The sequence below is a fragment of the Acomys russatus genome, chromosome 3 (assembly GCF_903995435.1).
Source record: "Acomys russatus chromosome 3, mAcoRus1.1, whole genome shotgun sequence".
In the NCBI taxonomy this organism is placed as follows: domain Eukaryota; kingdom Metazoa; phylum Chordata; class Mammalia; order Rodentia; family Muridae; genus Acomys; species Acomys russatus.
In genome coordinates this window covers 63,486,112-63,502,965 of record NC_067139.1, presented here as the reverse complement: position 1 = coordinate 63,502,965, position 16,854 = coordinate 63,486,112, and the positions used below count along the sequence as shown (strand labels likewise).

The following is a 16,854-nucleotide window of genomic DNA, read 5'->3' as shown; positions in this document are numbered from 1 at the left end:
ACGTCATTGCTCAAATCATTCTATCACTTGGTGTATGAAATTCTGAGATTAAAAACAAAACAAAAGCTCAACTCAGATTCCTTAATATACTATTTATTCTTTTAGCGTTTGGAAACTGAAGCCTGTATGATACAAAAAGGGGACTTTTTAACATGCCACTGACTATCACCAACAAAATTTTTTAAACGGCTGGCTTTATTAACAAATGTAAACCCATCTATTTGAAAAAATTTAATGACATAGCATGTACATTATAAAAATGTAAACTTAAGATCTTACCTAAGGCAACGTGTGTTTAGAGGCTGAGTACTCTTTAAGCCACTTAACAAGTATTCAATGTCATCAGTGAACTCTTGATTTTCACCAAATTCCACCACATCATTGAAGTGCTTCACGTGCTGAACAACAGTATATAACTGCCAAGAAAAATAATCCCACCGTTTTTTATAACTGTGAACTAGCATATTTAAATCTACAGGCTCACAGTACTTAATAAAAAGCCTATATAATCATTCATTAGATGACAACGAAAATGTTTTTAATCACTAGTACTGGTAGGACAAGGTACATCTGTGGTTCAAAACTGTGGCTATCAATGTAGTGATACTTGTTTAAGACAAAAGGCTAAATGTTACACATAGAAATCTATCCACGTGCAGTAAAACTGTATATGGCCGCTTACTTCTTTGTCTTCTTTTCTGCATTTCAGTGCAGTAACTATATCTTGGTAGGGCTGAGTAGGTATTGTCACAGTTTTTATCACTTTGAGTGGTGGTGCAGGAGCCTTAAAAACTCCATCATCTTTTTGATTTGGTTCCTTTGAAGACAGCCTCACCTATTAATAAAGGTATTAAATTAGTTGTTCTAAGCAATATATTTTAAAAGGTAACATCTCGTCTATGTGATAGATTTAGCTTTTAAAAAGTAAATGAAAAATATTTTAAAAGGGAAGAGGGAGGCTGCTGAAAGGTCCTAAGAGATAATTTAACTCCATGCACTACTAAGACTTAAATGTTTTACACACAAAAGAACCACTTGAGAAATACTTCTAGCTTTTTATCATTTCTTTGCTTCCAGGATTGTTAATAGAATAAACAAACACAGCTGCATGCATAAGTAGCATTGATAGCAGTTAGACAGGGCTTCAGAAAAACTACAGCAAAGGAACCATAAAAGCATAAGTAACTAAAGCAATATAGAAAAAAATATTAAGTTGTGAAAAGAACAAAGCATGCTTCAGCATCACAAATAATTATTAGTATATATAATCATAATCAATTTAAGAAAAAACACAGCCAGGCATGGTGGCGCACACTTTTAACGCCTGCACTCGGAGGCAGAGGCAGGTGGATCACTGTTATTTCGAGGCCAGCCTGATCTACAAAGCAAGTCCAGGACAGCCAAGGCTACACAGAGAAACCTTGTCTCAAAAAAACAAAAAAAGAAAGAGAGAGAGAGAGAGAGAGAGAGAGAGAGAGAGAGAGAGAGAGAGAGAGAGAGAGAGAGAGAGAGAGAAGACAAAACACTATACTGTGTTTAGGAAGAGTTCTACTCTTGGAACTGAGGATGAGCATTTGCCTATATAAGACACCCTGGCTTTACTCTCTGGAAGCACACACACATCCCCCTCAATCCTCAAATTTTTATTAATGTTCCAAGAACTCATTCCTTTGGTAGATCGAGATGACCAAGGCCTCACTATTAAGCTATGAGTTTTATTGTATAATACAAATCCTTCTTCAGAAAGTACATATTTTAAGGGGTAGGGTGGGGGTCTTCACTATGTAGCATATAGGCCTTCAATTTGAGATCTGAGCCTCCTGATTATCTGGATTATGGGTAGAATACCTAGCAAGAATATTTGACAGAAGTTTTGTTATAGAATGTATTAATGAAATGTAACTTCAGCTCTATGCAAAGCAAATTAAGGAATGAAAGCCACCTTAAGATATACAAAGATAAATATTCAGGAAAACACTGTTACACATAAAATCATGTTGTAGAATGTAGTCTACAGTAAAGCATTGGGAGCAGGAGACTGGGTCTTGCTATGCCTTCCTCATTGGCAATGAACTGGGGTGATTCTCCTTCGTCTTTTAAGTACTGGGATTACAGGTATGAGCCATCATGCCTAGCTTTATTATTTTAAGTTCTTAGGATCAATAGACTAGGGAGAATGCTCAGTTGGTAAAGTGCTTACCCTGCAAACATGAGGATCTAAGTTTAGATCCTCAGTATCTACACTTTAAAAAGTAAGTGGGTGGGGGGACGGACCACAGCAGCAAAACAAAAATAACAAAATCAGCACAACAGCAGTTTAGGGTAAAGACTGGTAGATCCTTGGAGTTCATTATTCAAGCTGAACTCACCAAATTTAATGAGACCTTTTCTCAGAAATTTAGGCAGAGGGCCAGTGAGATTGCTTAGCAGGAAAGGGTGCTTGCCATGCAAGCCTGACAACCTGAGACTGATTCCGAGAACCCATGATGGAAGAAATTACTGTTAAAAGTTGTCCTCTACTGGGTGCATAATACACAGACACTACCACACACAAAGAATAAATGCTAACACTTCATATAAGAAGTACTTCTTATTAAACCCTAAATACTACACATTCTATGAAATTTGAGTCATGATTAAAAGCTCTGTTTCGTTTTGTTTGTTGTTTTGTTTCTGAAATAGTGTCGTCAGTATGAAACCCAGTTTGGCCTTCAACTACTACAAAGTTTTAATTTTTAAAGTTTTCAATTATAACCTTGAAAGAACAAAACTTAAGATACTAACTATCTAGATTAGCTTATAATTTAAGTGAGAAAAATAAAACTTTACTTACTGTGACGTTCTGAGGTTTTACTACTGGTGGTCCAGGCAGTTCTTCTGAGTCTGGATGGTTCCAATGCCTGGCATTATACACAGCTTTTGTGGGTGACTAGTGAAACGAGAAAAAGATCAACTGTTTCCATCTCACTTTGTATCCCTTACAAAAAGATCTCATTTATACAAAATAACTGAAATGCATAAACATTCATCTTAGACCAAAAAAGATGTTATTACCATGCCTATGTCAGACATAATCACTTTGGTATTTAGCACAGAATTGCCAACTGCTCTTCTGTGCAACCAATCAACCACAACAAAGCACTTGAAATTGCTACCAAACACACACAGATTATATGCTGGTTGTCTAAGAAGAATATAAAAACAGAGAGCTAGTTTATGTTTCAACTATTCTGTAAACATGTTACTCAGAAAACCTAATACAGTTATTGTGTGAGTTCATAAATTACTTCGATATAATAATGAGTCTTTACTTAATGCAAATCTGCTTCCTTAAAAAAAAAAACAGAAGACTTGGCACCATAAAGTATCTGTTGTATAAGGTACTTTCTTGAGGATAAAGCAATGCCCCACGAAATACATGTCTAGCAGTGCTAGCCTGAACGTAAGTCTCTGGAAATGCTGCATGTGGCAAGCATGCACCTGCAGTTCTAGCACTTCTACAATGAGACAGAAAAACTGCCCAGAAGCTTGGGGACCTGTTAGCCTACAGTATGTGGCACAGCAGTAGCAGGAACAAGAAAGATCTTGCTTCAACAATTTGGAAGACAAGAACAAACTCCTAAAAACTGTGCCCAGACCTCCACCTAATGCATTTTGGTATGTATGTAACCTACACTCTCACACACATATTCACATAAACAAAAGATGAGTAAATGAATATTTTTTAAAGTAAATATTTTCAATATTTCAAATAGTATATGCTGGGTGTGGGGGGAGAACACCTTTAAGCCCAGCACTCAGGAGATAGGTGGGTGAATATCTTTGAGTTCAAGGCCAGCCTGGTCTACTAAGCAAGTTCCAGAAAGCCAGGACTACAAAAAAACTCTGAATAGAAAACAAAACAAAAACAAAAACAAAAAAAGAAGTCTAGCACTTTAATATATCTGATTCAACATGTTCATTAGCAAAACTTTATTCCTCATACTGGTCATTCTTGCTTCATAATTTCTTCTTTATGTATTTATGTTTGGTTTTTTTTTTTTCAAGACAGGGTTCCTCTGTGTAGCTTTCACTGTCCTAGACTCGCTTTGCAGAGCAGGCTGGCCTCAAACTCACAGAGATTTGCCTGCTTCTGCCTCCCAAGTGCTGGGATCACAGGCATGTACCACTACATCGACCTTTCCATAATTTTCTAATAACAGGGATCAGGCAGCTTATGACAGGCAGAAAGAAGTTCCACATGCATTAATTAAGACCACTGTATCCAATATATACCATAACATTGAAAACTGTTCAAATTTTATAAAAGTGGATGTGTACTATCTCACAACACAATAATCTAAATGTCAGTGTACTAACATTTGTTATTTCCATATTGTTCACAAAAATATAAACTATCCTGAATTCATACAGACTATTATGCTTCAAAATTAATGAGAAAAATCTGTTTTGTTTTAACATCCTGAAGTTCAGAACCAGAATACTGAAACTTGTAAATTCAAATGCACAGAACTATATTTGTATAAGATAAATGAAACATTAAAAAAGAAAGAAAAACCTGATTTTTCAAAAGGCAACAAAGAATGACAAGACACAAAACACCATTTTATCTTTCAAAGAAAACACAATACGAAATTTATCATTGTAAACTTCAAATCTCTGATCTGACTAGTGATTCCATTTATGACTGCATTCTTCCTATTTTTAGTACTACACAAAAAATAAAGAGTATTATACAAAACTGTACTTCAAGAATAGCCAAATATGGGCTGGAGAGATGGCTCAATGGTTAAGAGCACTGCCTGCTCTTCCAAAGGACCTGGGTTCAATTCCCAGCATCCACATGGCAGCTCACAACTGTCTGTAACTCCAACATCTGACACTCCCACACCAACAGACATAAATTAAAATTAAATAAAATATTTTTAAAAAGAATAGCCAAATATTCCTGTTTCTATTACTTTTATAAACTAGTTTTACATTAAGTAATGATTCATTCTTATATCTAAATAATTTATGAACTCATGCAATCACTTGACCAGGTTTTCTGGGTCACATGTGCACACAGTAGATTTTACATAAATTCTAAAAACTAGCTCTCTATTCATGTTCATCTTAGACAAACACTATACAAGTTATGTGCCTATAAGTTATTAAATCCTTGATCTGAGCAACCTCTAGTACACTCAGAGCCCAGGCTATGATTACATACTTTTGGTATAAATCTGTATCTTGGGTTGGAAGTGTAGTTGGCCTTGCACCTGAATAGCATATACACGGTCCCTGATTCCACTCCCAGCATTGTAATAAAGTCAGAGACAGATAAAAAGTGTTTGAAAGTACATTCGACTTTTTTTTTTTTTAATGATGCTTTGCCTACTTAGAGCTCTGTTTACCACATGTGTGAGTTACCGACAGTTGTGAGCTGCCATGTAGGTGCTTGGGATTGAACCTAGGTACTCTGAAGACTAGTCAGTGCTCTTAACTACTAAGCCCCATCTTCAGTGCCCCCATGCCCCGTTCGATTTCTTTTAAGAATGCACTGGCTCTAGGTAATAATCTTTCGGTTATGAAAAGGCTAATTTCCCACAGAACACAATAATAGGGAAATGCAAGGTTCTTAAATAAAATATTGTAAGAGCAAGCAAAACACTAATAATGATTTTAATTACTAAATATTACTACTAGCTATTTAATGCTGGGCCACACTGTATGAATCCAGCACTTTCATTAAAATAAAAATAGAACAATATGATAGGCAGATTTGGGCCCAGGGGTCCCGCTCAAACTAAGGCACCAGCCAAGGACAATACAGGAGGTAAACTTTAAACCCCTTCCCAGATCTAGCCAATGGTCAGAATATTCTCCACAGTTGAGTGGAGAGTGTGATATGACTTTCTCACGTACTCTGGTGCCTCACATTTGACCATGTCCCCTGGAGGGGTAGACCTGGTGGCTCTCAGAGGAAGGACAGCAGGTAGCCAAGAAAAGACTTGATACCCTATGAGAATATACAGGGGGAGGTAATCCTCCTCAGGAACAGTCATAGGGGAGGGGAATAATGGGAAAAGGGGGGGGGGGCGGAGGAATGGGAGGATACAAGGGATGGGATAAACATTGAGATGTAACAAGAATAAACTAATTTAAAAAAAAAAAAAATAGAGAGCCTGTTTGTGGTGGTGGTAGTGGTGGCACACACCTTTAATCCCAGCACTCAGGGCAGAGGCAGGCAGATCTGTTTGAGGCCAGACTGGTCTACAGAATAAGTCCAGGACAGCCAAGGCTACACAGAGAAAATGGGTTTAAAAAGAATAACTACAGAGTAATCAAATTTTCATGAAAAATAAAAGTCATGAATACCATGTAGAAATGTGGCTAAGTCTTTTTTTTTCTAAATATGGAGTTTATTATATGAGCATGGGGGGAGAAGAAGGGCACACGTGGGACATGAGAGAGAAACAGACAGAGAAAGAGGAAGAAAGAAACAAGAGCTGGCTAAGACTTAAGTAGGTCATTCATGCTGTACCCACCAAAGTTTTGGGCTTTTTTGTTTTGCTTTGTTTTAAAAGCAGATACATAGCACATTAATCAGATTTCTTAACTTTACTCTGTTAGACAATTTATGCCTTCTATTTGCTCTTCAATCTAAAAAGAAGAATAATTAAGGAAAATGGAAGTGGTGGAGAGCTCTTATTAATATGCTAACATCCTACAAACTTGGAACCAGGTAGGCAGGTAGGCATGTTCAAAAGAGCTTTCTTACAACATCCTATGTTTGTTCTTATTTACTTCTCCAGGAAGTGTGTGACAGATAACAATTTTACAAGCATTAATTTACTACAGTTAAAGAAAAGCTAAGCCAATGACCAACCTATGAGGGCAATTTATACATGAGTGGTAGTTTCAATGAAAACATTTTTTAAAAGTGTTGTTTTTTGTGAGGACAACGTCAAGAGTGTGATTTAGCAGACTGTTTCACTGAGCTACAGTTATACTATTTTTAAAGTAGAGTTCCTTCCTGAAGAGCAAAGAGTAAGAGCATTTTGCTACTTTCCATTGAGTTGGCTTCTCAAAGTGTGTGTTAGGGGTATGGGGAGTCCCACCATTTTTATACCTTTTTTTTTTTAAACAAGACCAAATTCATGAGTTTTAAATAAGACTATAGTAAAGACAAAAACAATAAACTGGCTATACTTCCCCCAGTTTTATCTACAAAGATTTCATGAGCACAGCAGTGCAATTCTATCAGCATTAAGATTAAAGGTATAAAGTCAAATACTATGATCACTGCTTTACTGTAGTGAAATAAGCAGATACTTTTAAAGAAACGTCACAGGTTTGAGTAAGTGTGATGCTAATAATGTCAAGAAAAGGCATGAGAAATTGTGGGGATGGGTTGATATTGAAGATACCTGAACAAACTCAAGACATGTACATGTCTGAATCTACATGAGTGTGTACTTTATATGTGACTGTATACATGCATGTTCCCTATCTCTGTTAAAGGGGCCAAAAATTAATGAGGGTGTGTGTACCTAGTGCACAAAACTTGGTCCCAAGGGACATCACCAACCACTTCCCAGGACTTGACTTCAGTAGATAGTACAAGCTAAGCCTGTTATCAGAAAGTAAGAAAAATTTCCAGAATGACAGTCATCATGTCTCAGGGACCGACAGCCAGTACCTGCATGCCTGTTACCCAATAGGTCAGAAGAGGGTCACTGAACTGGAGTTACAGGTGGCTGTGAGCTTTTTTATGTGAGTACTGAAAATCAAACTCAGGTCCTCCACAAGAAAAGGTCCCCTTCTGTCAGAGGTCTAGGGGAAGAGCAATAGGGCAGAAGACGGAGGGAGGGTGGGAATGGGAAGATACAAGTGAGAGGATAACATACAGGATGTGACCTGATTAAATTATATTAATTTTTTTTTAAGTACTGGTTGCTCTTCCTTTCCCAGCACCTACATGGAGACGCACAGCCATTTGTAATTCTAGTTCTAGAGGATCTAGCACTCCCTTCTGTCTTTGTGGACACCGGGCATGCACAAAATGCCTTTACATGTATGCAGGCAAAACACTCATATATACTTCAAAAAACAAGAGTGCCTGAACTAATGAAAACTAAGAGTAGTACTTTAGTAGTAATTTAAATAAGACATTAATGAAAAGAGGGCTTATACAGAAAATATTTTAACTTTCCACAGTATTTTTACCTCATTACTTACACAGAACAACAATTTGGAATGCCTAGTCTGGTATTCAAATATTATTTCTATAAAAGAAATATAGCGCTAAAACTATTTAAAATTCCAGTTTGGAAAAACATTCAAGACATTTTAAAAAATTTGTTCTGGTATCCATGAACAGATAGCACAGGGAATATCATACACTGAATAAAGACAAGAACGAAAAGCCAATCAAACTGACTTTCTTCCATACCAAGAGCAGCCAGAACACATTTGGCAATGCTTATTAAACTGCTTGGATTGTCAATCTACCAACTGTAAATAGACAGCCATGAGTTCTAGCTTTTATACTCTGCAAGCACTCCTCCTCATCACACCACTTACAGTCTTTCTTTTATTCAGGCTTCATATGTATTAACATCTCAGATGGATATAGTTTTTAGAAAACGCCACCACCTAGATGTCTGAATCCTAAAATGGTAGGTAAATCCTTAAACACAGGATAAAAGCAACACTCAATAAATACATTAGACAAAAAATAAGCTATCTGCTAAAACAAGCACTGTGTGGAGGAGCATTTGTTCTTGGGTAAACTGTAGGAGTACTTGTCCTTTAAAGTCTCTCCAGTTACAAGATTCTGCTTTTATATAGAGAATCTACATAATTTCAGAAAACAAAAAAGAATTTATAAATATAAAGCTATACAACTTTAAAATTGCAGGCTCATACAATTGTATTATAATACAAATTATTAGTATGTAATCTTTATTTATAATGAGAAATAAATTTTAATCCAATTGACTAGAAGGTTATTATCAAGTGTCATACTGAATGACAGAAGGAAAGAAAAAAAAAAATTAAGTCCAAAGTGTTCCTTAGATAAACAGGCAAAAGACAGGGCCAGATGGGCCTTGTATTAAACTACAGAAAAACACTTAAATGTAGTGATAGAAATATTTGAGAATCAAAACCACAATTAATCTTACATTAGTTTCTGCAAAGTTCCAGAAGCAATCTTAACTGCAAAGCAAAGACGGCCAACATTCCAAGAAAAAAATGTAGCCTTCAGAGCACTGAAGCACTGAAGGTAATGTTTGCTGATAATAAAAACATTGCCTTAGAGCCGGGCGTGGTGGCGCATGCCTTTAATCCCAGCACTTGGGAGGCAGAGGCAGGCGGATTGCTGTGAGCTCGAGGCCAGCCTGGTCTACAAAGTGAGTCCAGGATGGCCAAGGCTACACAGAGAAACCCTGTCTCGAAAAACCAAAAAAAAAAAAGAAATTATCTCTGTAAATCAGCACATGCATGACAGCTGAAAATAAAGGAGGCAGGGAAATGGTAGACAGAAATCAGAAACTGGTTAACATTTATTTCATGAACAAAAGCACCACAATTTCCAAATGATCAATTACTAAAACCTAACCAAGGTTACTTAAATCCAGTAATGTTCAAGGCTAATTCTTAAAACTCCTTTATTTTCCTAACTAGCAAGTAACTAGTTGCTTTTTGTATTCATTGACCATTTTGTATCCACAAATGTACCTACACCACATGCATGTCTGGAGCCTGCAGAAGTCAGAAGAGAGTGTCAGATCCCTCAACTATTGGTAAGACCACCACCTGGGTGCTAGGAATCAAACCTGGTTCTCTGCAAGAACAATAATGCTCTTAACCACTGAGCCAATTCTCAAGCCCAGCAAACGGCACTCCTCCACGCCCCACAGTTTCTTTGTGTACCCCTGCCTGTCTTGGAACTCTATCTGTTGTCCAAGCTGGCCCCAAATTCACAGAGATCTGCCTGCCTCCGCCTGGGATTAAAGGCATGCAGCACCACAGCCTGGCACAAATGGCTTTTTAAAGCCAATATTTCAACAAAAGTTTTAAATCAGTTTTCTTTACTCTTTTTGTTTTTTTGTAGCATGTAACCTCCTAGGCAGCCCTCAATCCTAATATAAACAACTCCTGCCTATATTCCTGGTAAGGTAGAAACTGTAGAGATGACATGTTTAATAAAGTTAATGCAAGGCTGGAGAAGATGGGTCGGCAGTTGAAAGCACTTGAAGATGACCTAGGTTTGGTTCCTGGCAACCACATGGTGGTTCAGAGCCATCTGTAACTCTAATTCCAGGGAACCTGAAAAACTCACCTCTCCTCTTTGGGCAACAAGGCATGAGTGGGAGTGCATACATATATCGAGGCAAGACACCAATATACATAAAATAAATATTTTAAAAAACATTTTAAAGAAAATTAATGCTTCTAATATGAGGTGGTAAAAAAAAAAAAAAAAAAAAGGAAACTGTATCATTAAAGTGAAAAGATGTCCTGTGTGATCAAGAAGCCATTGACAAAAATTATTAGGACTGAATAAATGGTTAAACATATTGAAGACAGGGCTGGAGTGGTAACTCAGAGATTAAGGACTTCCAGAGGTCCTGAGTTCAATTCCCAGCAACCAAGTGGTGGCTCACAACCATCTAAATGTAATGTGATGCCCTCTTCTGGCCTGCAGGTATAAATTCAGGCAGAGCACTGTATACATAATAAATCTTTAAAAAAAAAAAAATACTGAAGATAATGACAACCAGATTTCTCACTGTAGGCAAAGAAAAATAAAATGCAAAACCATTAAGGGCAGAATGAACCTGGTGTTGAACTAGAAGTGAAGTATCTTCTATAAACTAGGTATGCAATTATATGTAAAAACACAGCATGAGGAGGGGAGATAGAGATATGTACATCAGAATCAGAGAGGGATCGCCTAGCATGAGCAAGGCCCTAAGTACAAGACATTATTTAAGTCCATAGTCTTTAACAATAAAACAACGAAAAGAATGTGTGTATATATATATTTTTTAACATGTCTAATAATTCACTCTAAAGGAGAACACAATATCTCCTCTAGTGTTCCTACCAAAAACATGGCAACTAAATTGAATCAGAGGAAGCACTGAACAAACCCAAGTTGAGGCCACTTTACAACTGCTGAAATATTCACTAACACCCACCTCTCTCCTAAGGTATCTAAAAGATAGTCTACATAAAAATTCCTTGGACAGGCCAGGCATGGTGGCACACACCTATAATCCCAGCACTCTGGAAGCAGACGCAGGGGAGTCGCTGTGAGTTCGGGGCCAGCCTGGTCTACAAAGTTCAGGACAGCCAGGGATATACAAAAAACCCTGTCTCCAAAAAACAAAAAACCAACAAACAAAAATTCTTTGGAGAATTTAGTCTTCTGTGAATCCTAATTACTCATATAAAGGGGTGGGGGAATACTTATTTAAGTGTCTTAGGGGAATAAAATACTAGAACTATTGTTACGAGGATGCTTCATTCACATTACATCTTTCAAGTGTGTGCAAACTCATAGCTTTTTAAACTAACAAATAAGATCAGCAGTAATTTCCTTAATTTTTCTGATACTATAATAGCATGCCCATCCATACAGCAGCAAATAGGTCTACTGCTGACTTGTTTTCCATGACCTGATTTACTTTAGGCCAGATAAATTACTTCAAAATCAGGTCAGGTACATGTACATTATTACCTTTTTAAGCTGTGTGAAGGGCAAAGCAGAATCTCTCAAGATTAAGTTTAAAACTAAATTTAAAAACTGAGCACAGGGCTGAAGGCATGGCTCAATGGCAGAGTGCTTATCAAGGATGCATGAGGCCTTGGGTTAGATCACTAACACTACAAAAACACAACACTACCAAAAAATTAAATACAAATAAGCACACGTGATGAACTCAACTAAATACTGAAGTAACATAAGCAAAAAAACAAAATTATCAAAGGAGCTGTTTTGTTTTGAGATAGGGTTTCACTTATATGGCCCTGAATGGCCTAAAATTTTCTTTGCAGACAGACTAACCTTAAGCTTACAAGATCATATGCCTCTGTTGGAATTAAAGGCCTGTGCCACCACACCTGGTTTAAAATACATAAATAATACACAAATAAATAAATAAATAAAATAATCAGATAAGGTCTTTGTCTATGTAGCCCAGTCTGGCTTCAAACTCACAGCAAGTCTGTCTCAGCCTGGTGTACCAGGTACACAGGTGTATGCCACCTTGCCCAGTTTCTGACCAGCAACCCTTAGTAAAATACAATCTAAGTGGCAAAACATCACTCACTATTTGCTGGTCCAAGTAACAATCATCAGTAACATCACAATATGATTGTCAAATACAAAATTCTGTCACATCAGGGTTTCAAAATGGCTCAGCAGGTAAAGCACTTACTATGCACACCTGATAACCTGAGTTCAATCCCTGGATCCCATAATTGGAGAACTAACTCCAGAGTTTTGCCCTCTAACAGGTACTATATATGAATGGCCTCACCCTCAACACACTAATAATAATTTTTCAACTCTGCTATGCTAAATTTAAAGTAAAGCTATCAATATAAACTTACAGCTTATTTTTCAACACATTTTCCTAGCTGTCTGATGACAGGGCCTAACAGCAATGAATAAAGTTAACACTCAGGTATTCTCAAAAAGAACCAAGAGTGAATTCTTTAATAGAAAAAGGAAAATTCATGATGAATCTCAGTCATTTTATGTGCAGAAAAGCATAGAAGTCCTCAAAGATGTTGGGGTTACATAAAAGAAAAATGAGAGCTAGAATGGTTTCTACTAGCCAAAATCGAAAACAACTATAGCACATAAAGAAAAGCTGAAATTTATCATACTACCTTTACTAAATTTTTTTAAAAGTTTATTTTATATATATATATTTTTTTTAAAGGAATACAAATGATGTTTTGATAAACATGTACACAGTGAAATGACTAGTACAAGTTAATAAATTAATATACCCATCCCTCCGCAATTATTTTTTGCAGTTTGTTAAGAGGGATTAAACCCTACTCTTTTAGTAAAATTTCAATATACAATAATAACTGCATTTCTGTTACATAAGAGACTTTAGATTTACTAATTCTGCTTCGCTGTACCTTTTACCAGCATCTCCCCATTTCCTCTGCCTCTGTGAGAAGGGATAATAAAGCCAGGCATGTTGGCATTATTCTATCTTGACATTTTGCTTCTTTTAGATTTGCCATAAAAGTGATGTAATGCATGGAGTGTTTTACTATGTACAATGCTAATAAATAATAGTTATTTAATCTGTCAATGGTAGGGAAGAGAGACTATAGTATTCCATTTACTAAATATAGAATAAACAAATGGAATTTTTTTTATCAGTCTGCAATTGTCAGTGTAAAACAAATGATGGCAATAGAGTTTGTGATTGTCTGGGTAAGAATGTCCCCATAAGTTTATATATTTGAATCACCAGGGAATGGAACAGTTTGGGAAGGATTATTAGGTATGGCCTTGTTGGAGTACGTGTGGCCTTACAATCTCAGCCTACAATTTATGGATCAGATATGAGTTCTCAGCTACTTCTTTAGCACCATTCCTGCCTGCCTGCTGTCACCCTCTCTGCGATAATGATAATGAAATAACTCTTGACACTCTAAGCAAGGCCCCAATTCAATGCTTTCTTCTATAAGTTGTATTGGTCATGGTGTCTCTTCACAGGAATAAACAGTAACTAAGACAAGGTTCAATACTAGCTGCAAACAATAGTAAGTTGAAAAGCACAATACAGAGCTGGGAGGTGGTGAAGCACACCTTTAATCCCAGCACTCGGGATGCAGAGGCAGGAGGATCTATATGAGTTCGAGGCCAGCCCGGTCTACACAGAGTTCCAGCACAGCTAGAGTTGTTACACAGAGAAACCCTGTCTCGAAAAACAAAAGAAAATGAAATGAAAAAGACATACTACAGAATAGAATGTTCACATGGTGTCAGAATAGTCCTAATTAAATTTATAAAAGGGGAAATGTACCTTTGTTTTGAGCAAAGCTCATAATCTGAACCTTTGTTAGTTATTCAAACAATATTAAAGGCTAAGAATGCAGGGACTGGAGAGATGGCTAAGGGATTAAGAGCACTGTCTGCTCTTCCAGAGGTCCTGAGTTCAGTTCCCATGTCAAAAACCACATGGTGGTTCACAATCATCTATAATGTGATCTAATGTTCTCTTCTGGCAGAGCACTGTATATATAATAAATAAGTCTAGAAAGAAAGAAACAAACAAACAAAGAAAGAAAGAGCCAAGAATGCATAAACAAGGCCCTAGATTCACACTAAATCCTAGTGTGGAAAGTAGGTGGGGATATAAATAAAAATATATTAAGAGTGGAATGACCAAAAATTATAGAACTTCGAATGCAAAGAAACAAAAACAATTATCACCAGTGAAGCTCTAAAAAAGTTTAACCTAAAACTAATACAGGATGTAGATTTACCAAGTTACAGCTTCCTAAGCCAATAGTAAAGAGCAAGTTAAATAACATCAAGGAAATACGTAGATAGCTTCTAAATGTGCAAACAGTCCTAACGACAAATATCACAGCCTCCTAATAAAAATAAGTGAAAGTGAATTCTTTTTACATAATTATCTATTTAAAAATAAGGTCTATGTAAGAACAAAATATTACCAAACTGCTACAAGATTCTAGTTGTAAGAGGGTGGAGGAAACTGACGACATTCTGAGAGCTTCTAATAAAGACAGAATATGAATTAGGCATTAAGAATTTTTTTTTTTAAGTGTTTGTTTTCTTGTGTGTTTTAGTCTTATAACTAGATGGCAAAACTCTAGCTAAGAGTAAATACATACAGAGAGATATGGGGTTTCATTGCTCCTTCACATCTTTTTATATATCTGAAGTTTTTCACAATAAAAATTTTGGAACACAAAATAAAGTAGAATACTATCAATCATCAGGTCTCAAAGTACAGGCCATGGACATTAGTGATCTATCCAACTCTTTCAGGAGACTACAAATTCAAAACTGTTTTCATAATTACAGTCTTGGTTATTTGCCTTTCTCAGTGTACTGAAATTCCTACAGATGGTGCTGAAACTACAGTTTGAAGGTGTCCTGGCAAGAACCTGTAAAACTTTCAAATTATACCTGTTCTCATCACTGCCAAACTATAAATATCAGCTTCATATAACGCCCAAGAAGAATTATCAATTTTATTATATCTCAATGTTCTGTGTGACAAAACAAATGTGCATAAAATACTTCCACATACAACTTTATGAGCTGTGTATATATAACTACTTTTTTCAGAAAAAAATTATTTTCAAACCAAAAATTTAGAAGAAATAATTTTGCCTTTAGTTTTATAAATCTCTGTAAAGTCAGGCTAAAAAAGACACTTGAAGTGTTGGTGTGGTGGCTCATGCCTTTATAATCCCAGCACTGGGGAGGCAAAGGTGGATAATTCTGTGAGTTTAAGGCCAGGACTACCTGTGTGAGACCCTGGGGGAGCAGAGAACAGTTGAATTCTCTTGTCTTTGTATCTAATGTATTTTGTCGTGCTATATTGATTGAAATACTTGAAGAAAATCTAAACATGTTATGGTTGTATTTTAGATAGATAACCTATTCAAATGATTTTCAAATGTATTATATATATATTTGGTATACTACATTGAGTATTTTTTGTTATTTTGCCTTGTTTGTTTGTTTTGTTTTTTATTTTTCAAGACAGGGTTTTCCTGTGTAGACTTGGCTGTGCTAGTCCTCACCACTGTAGATCACGGATAGCCGAGAACTCAAGAGATCCACCTCCCTCTGTCTTCCAAGTGCTAGGATCAAAGGCATGCCTCACCACCACTGCCCAGCTAAATTTGAATTTCTTACAAGATTCACCCATGTCTTTGAGCCTTTCATATTGTTACATTAAAATCTGTTGCTTCCTCTTACATTTGAGCATTCATTTTACCCATGCATGCTTTAAAACCTTATACCTTGGCTATTTGGAAAACACTAGTCACTCTGAGTTATGCAAATCTCTCTAAGGTGACACAATTCATTGTTTTCAGTCAAAAGTTCATGTTAATATCATCATCCAACCAAAAATTTTTGTCAGTACTGGAAGCAGTCACATTCATAGTAATAAATGAAGTTCTCCAAAATTTTAGTTTTTGCTAGAGAGTTGATTTTTTTCTTCCTTGTTGGCACCAAATGCCTTAAGGGAATTAGCTGACAGTGATAACCTCATTTTATTCCTTTACACAGATATCTTTGCAGAACCAGGCAAATCTCTTTTGAGTTTGAGGCTGGCCTGGTATACAAAGCAAGTTCCAGAACAGCCAGGACTATTACAGAGAAACTCTGTCTCAAAAATAAACAATCACTCAAAATATATTTTAAAAAAAAAAACCCCTCAGGAAAAAAAGTGCTTTTGAAAACCTATATTGAATTTGGCTATGAATTCTTAACTATAACATCAAAATCACAGACAACAAAAGGAAAAAAAATAATTTGGCTTCATCAAAAAATTTTAAATTTGGCGAAGGGGTAAGCAGCAAGAAGAACTAAACAAAATAAGGAATTCCTTTTTAATTAGATTTCACAACTTTATTATATACAACATTGCAATTAAAAAAAAAAAACAAAAAACAAAAAAACAGGCTCAAAGAATAAATATCTCAGTGAACTTTTATACAGAATAGATCAGAATAGAAATTCAACCCTTTCTCATCCCCTAACATTTAGCAATTCTTTTTTTCTTTCCTAAATGTTATACTGGCCCACATATATATTTGTTTACATATATATATATATATATT

General features: G+C 36.1%; 1 protein-coding gene across 3 annotated transcripts in view; it reads right to left on the bottom strand.

Moving 5' to 3' along the window:
* The window catches only part of Wapl (WAPL cohesin release factor), a 68,890-nt gene that overhangs the window by 25,613 nt on the left and 26,423 nt on the right, over nucleotides 1-16,854 (bottom strand). For all 3 annotated transcript variants that reach the window (XM_051141874.1, XM_051141879.1, XM_051141887.1), the window contains exons 5-7: nucleotides 2,834-2,929; nucleotides 683-835; nucleotides 280-416 (exon numbers count right to left, since the gene is read on the bottom strand). In XM_051141874.1, coding sequence (XP_050997831.1) covers nucleotides 280-416; nucleotides 683-835; nucleotides 2,834-2,929 — 386 coding nt within the window. The remainder of the gene's footprint in view (nucleotides 1-279; nucleotides 417-682; nucleotides 836-2,833; nucleotides 2,930-16,854) is intronic.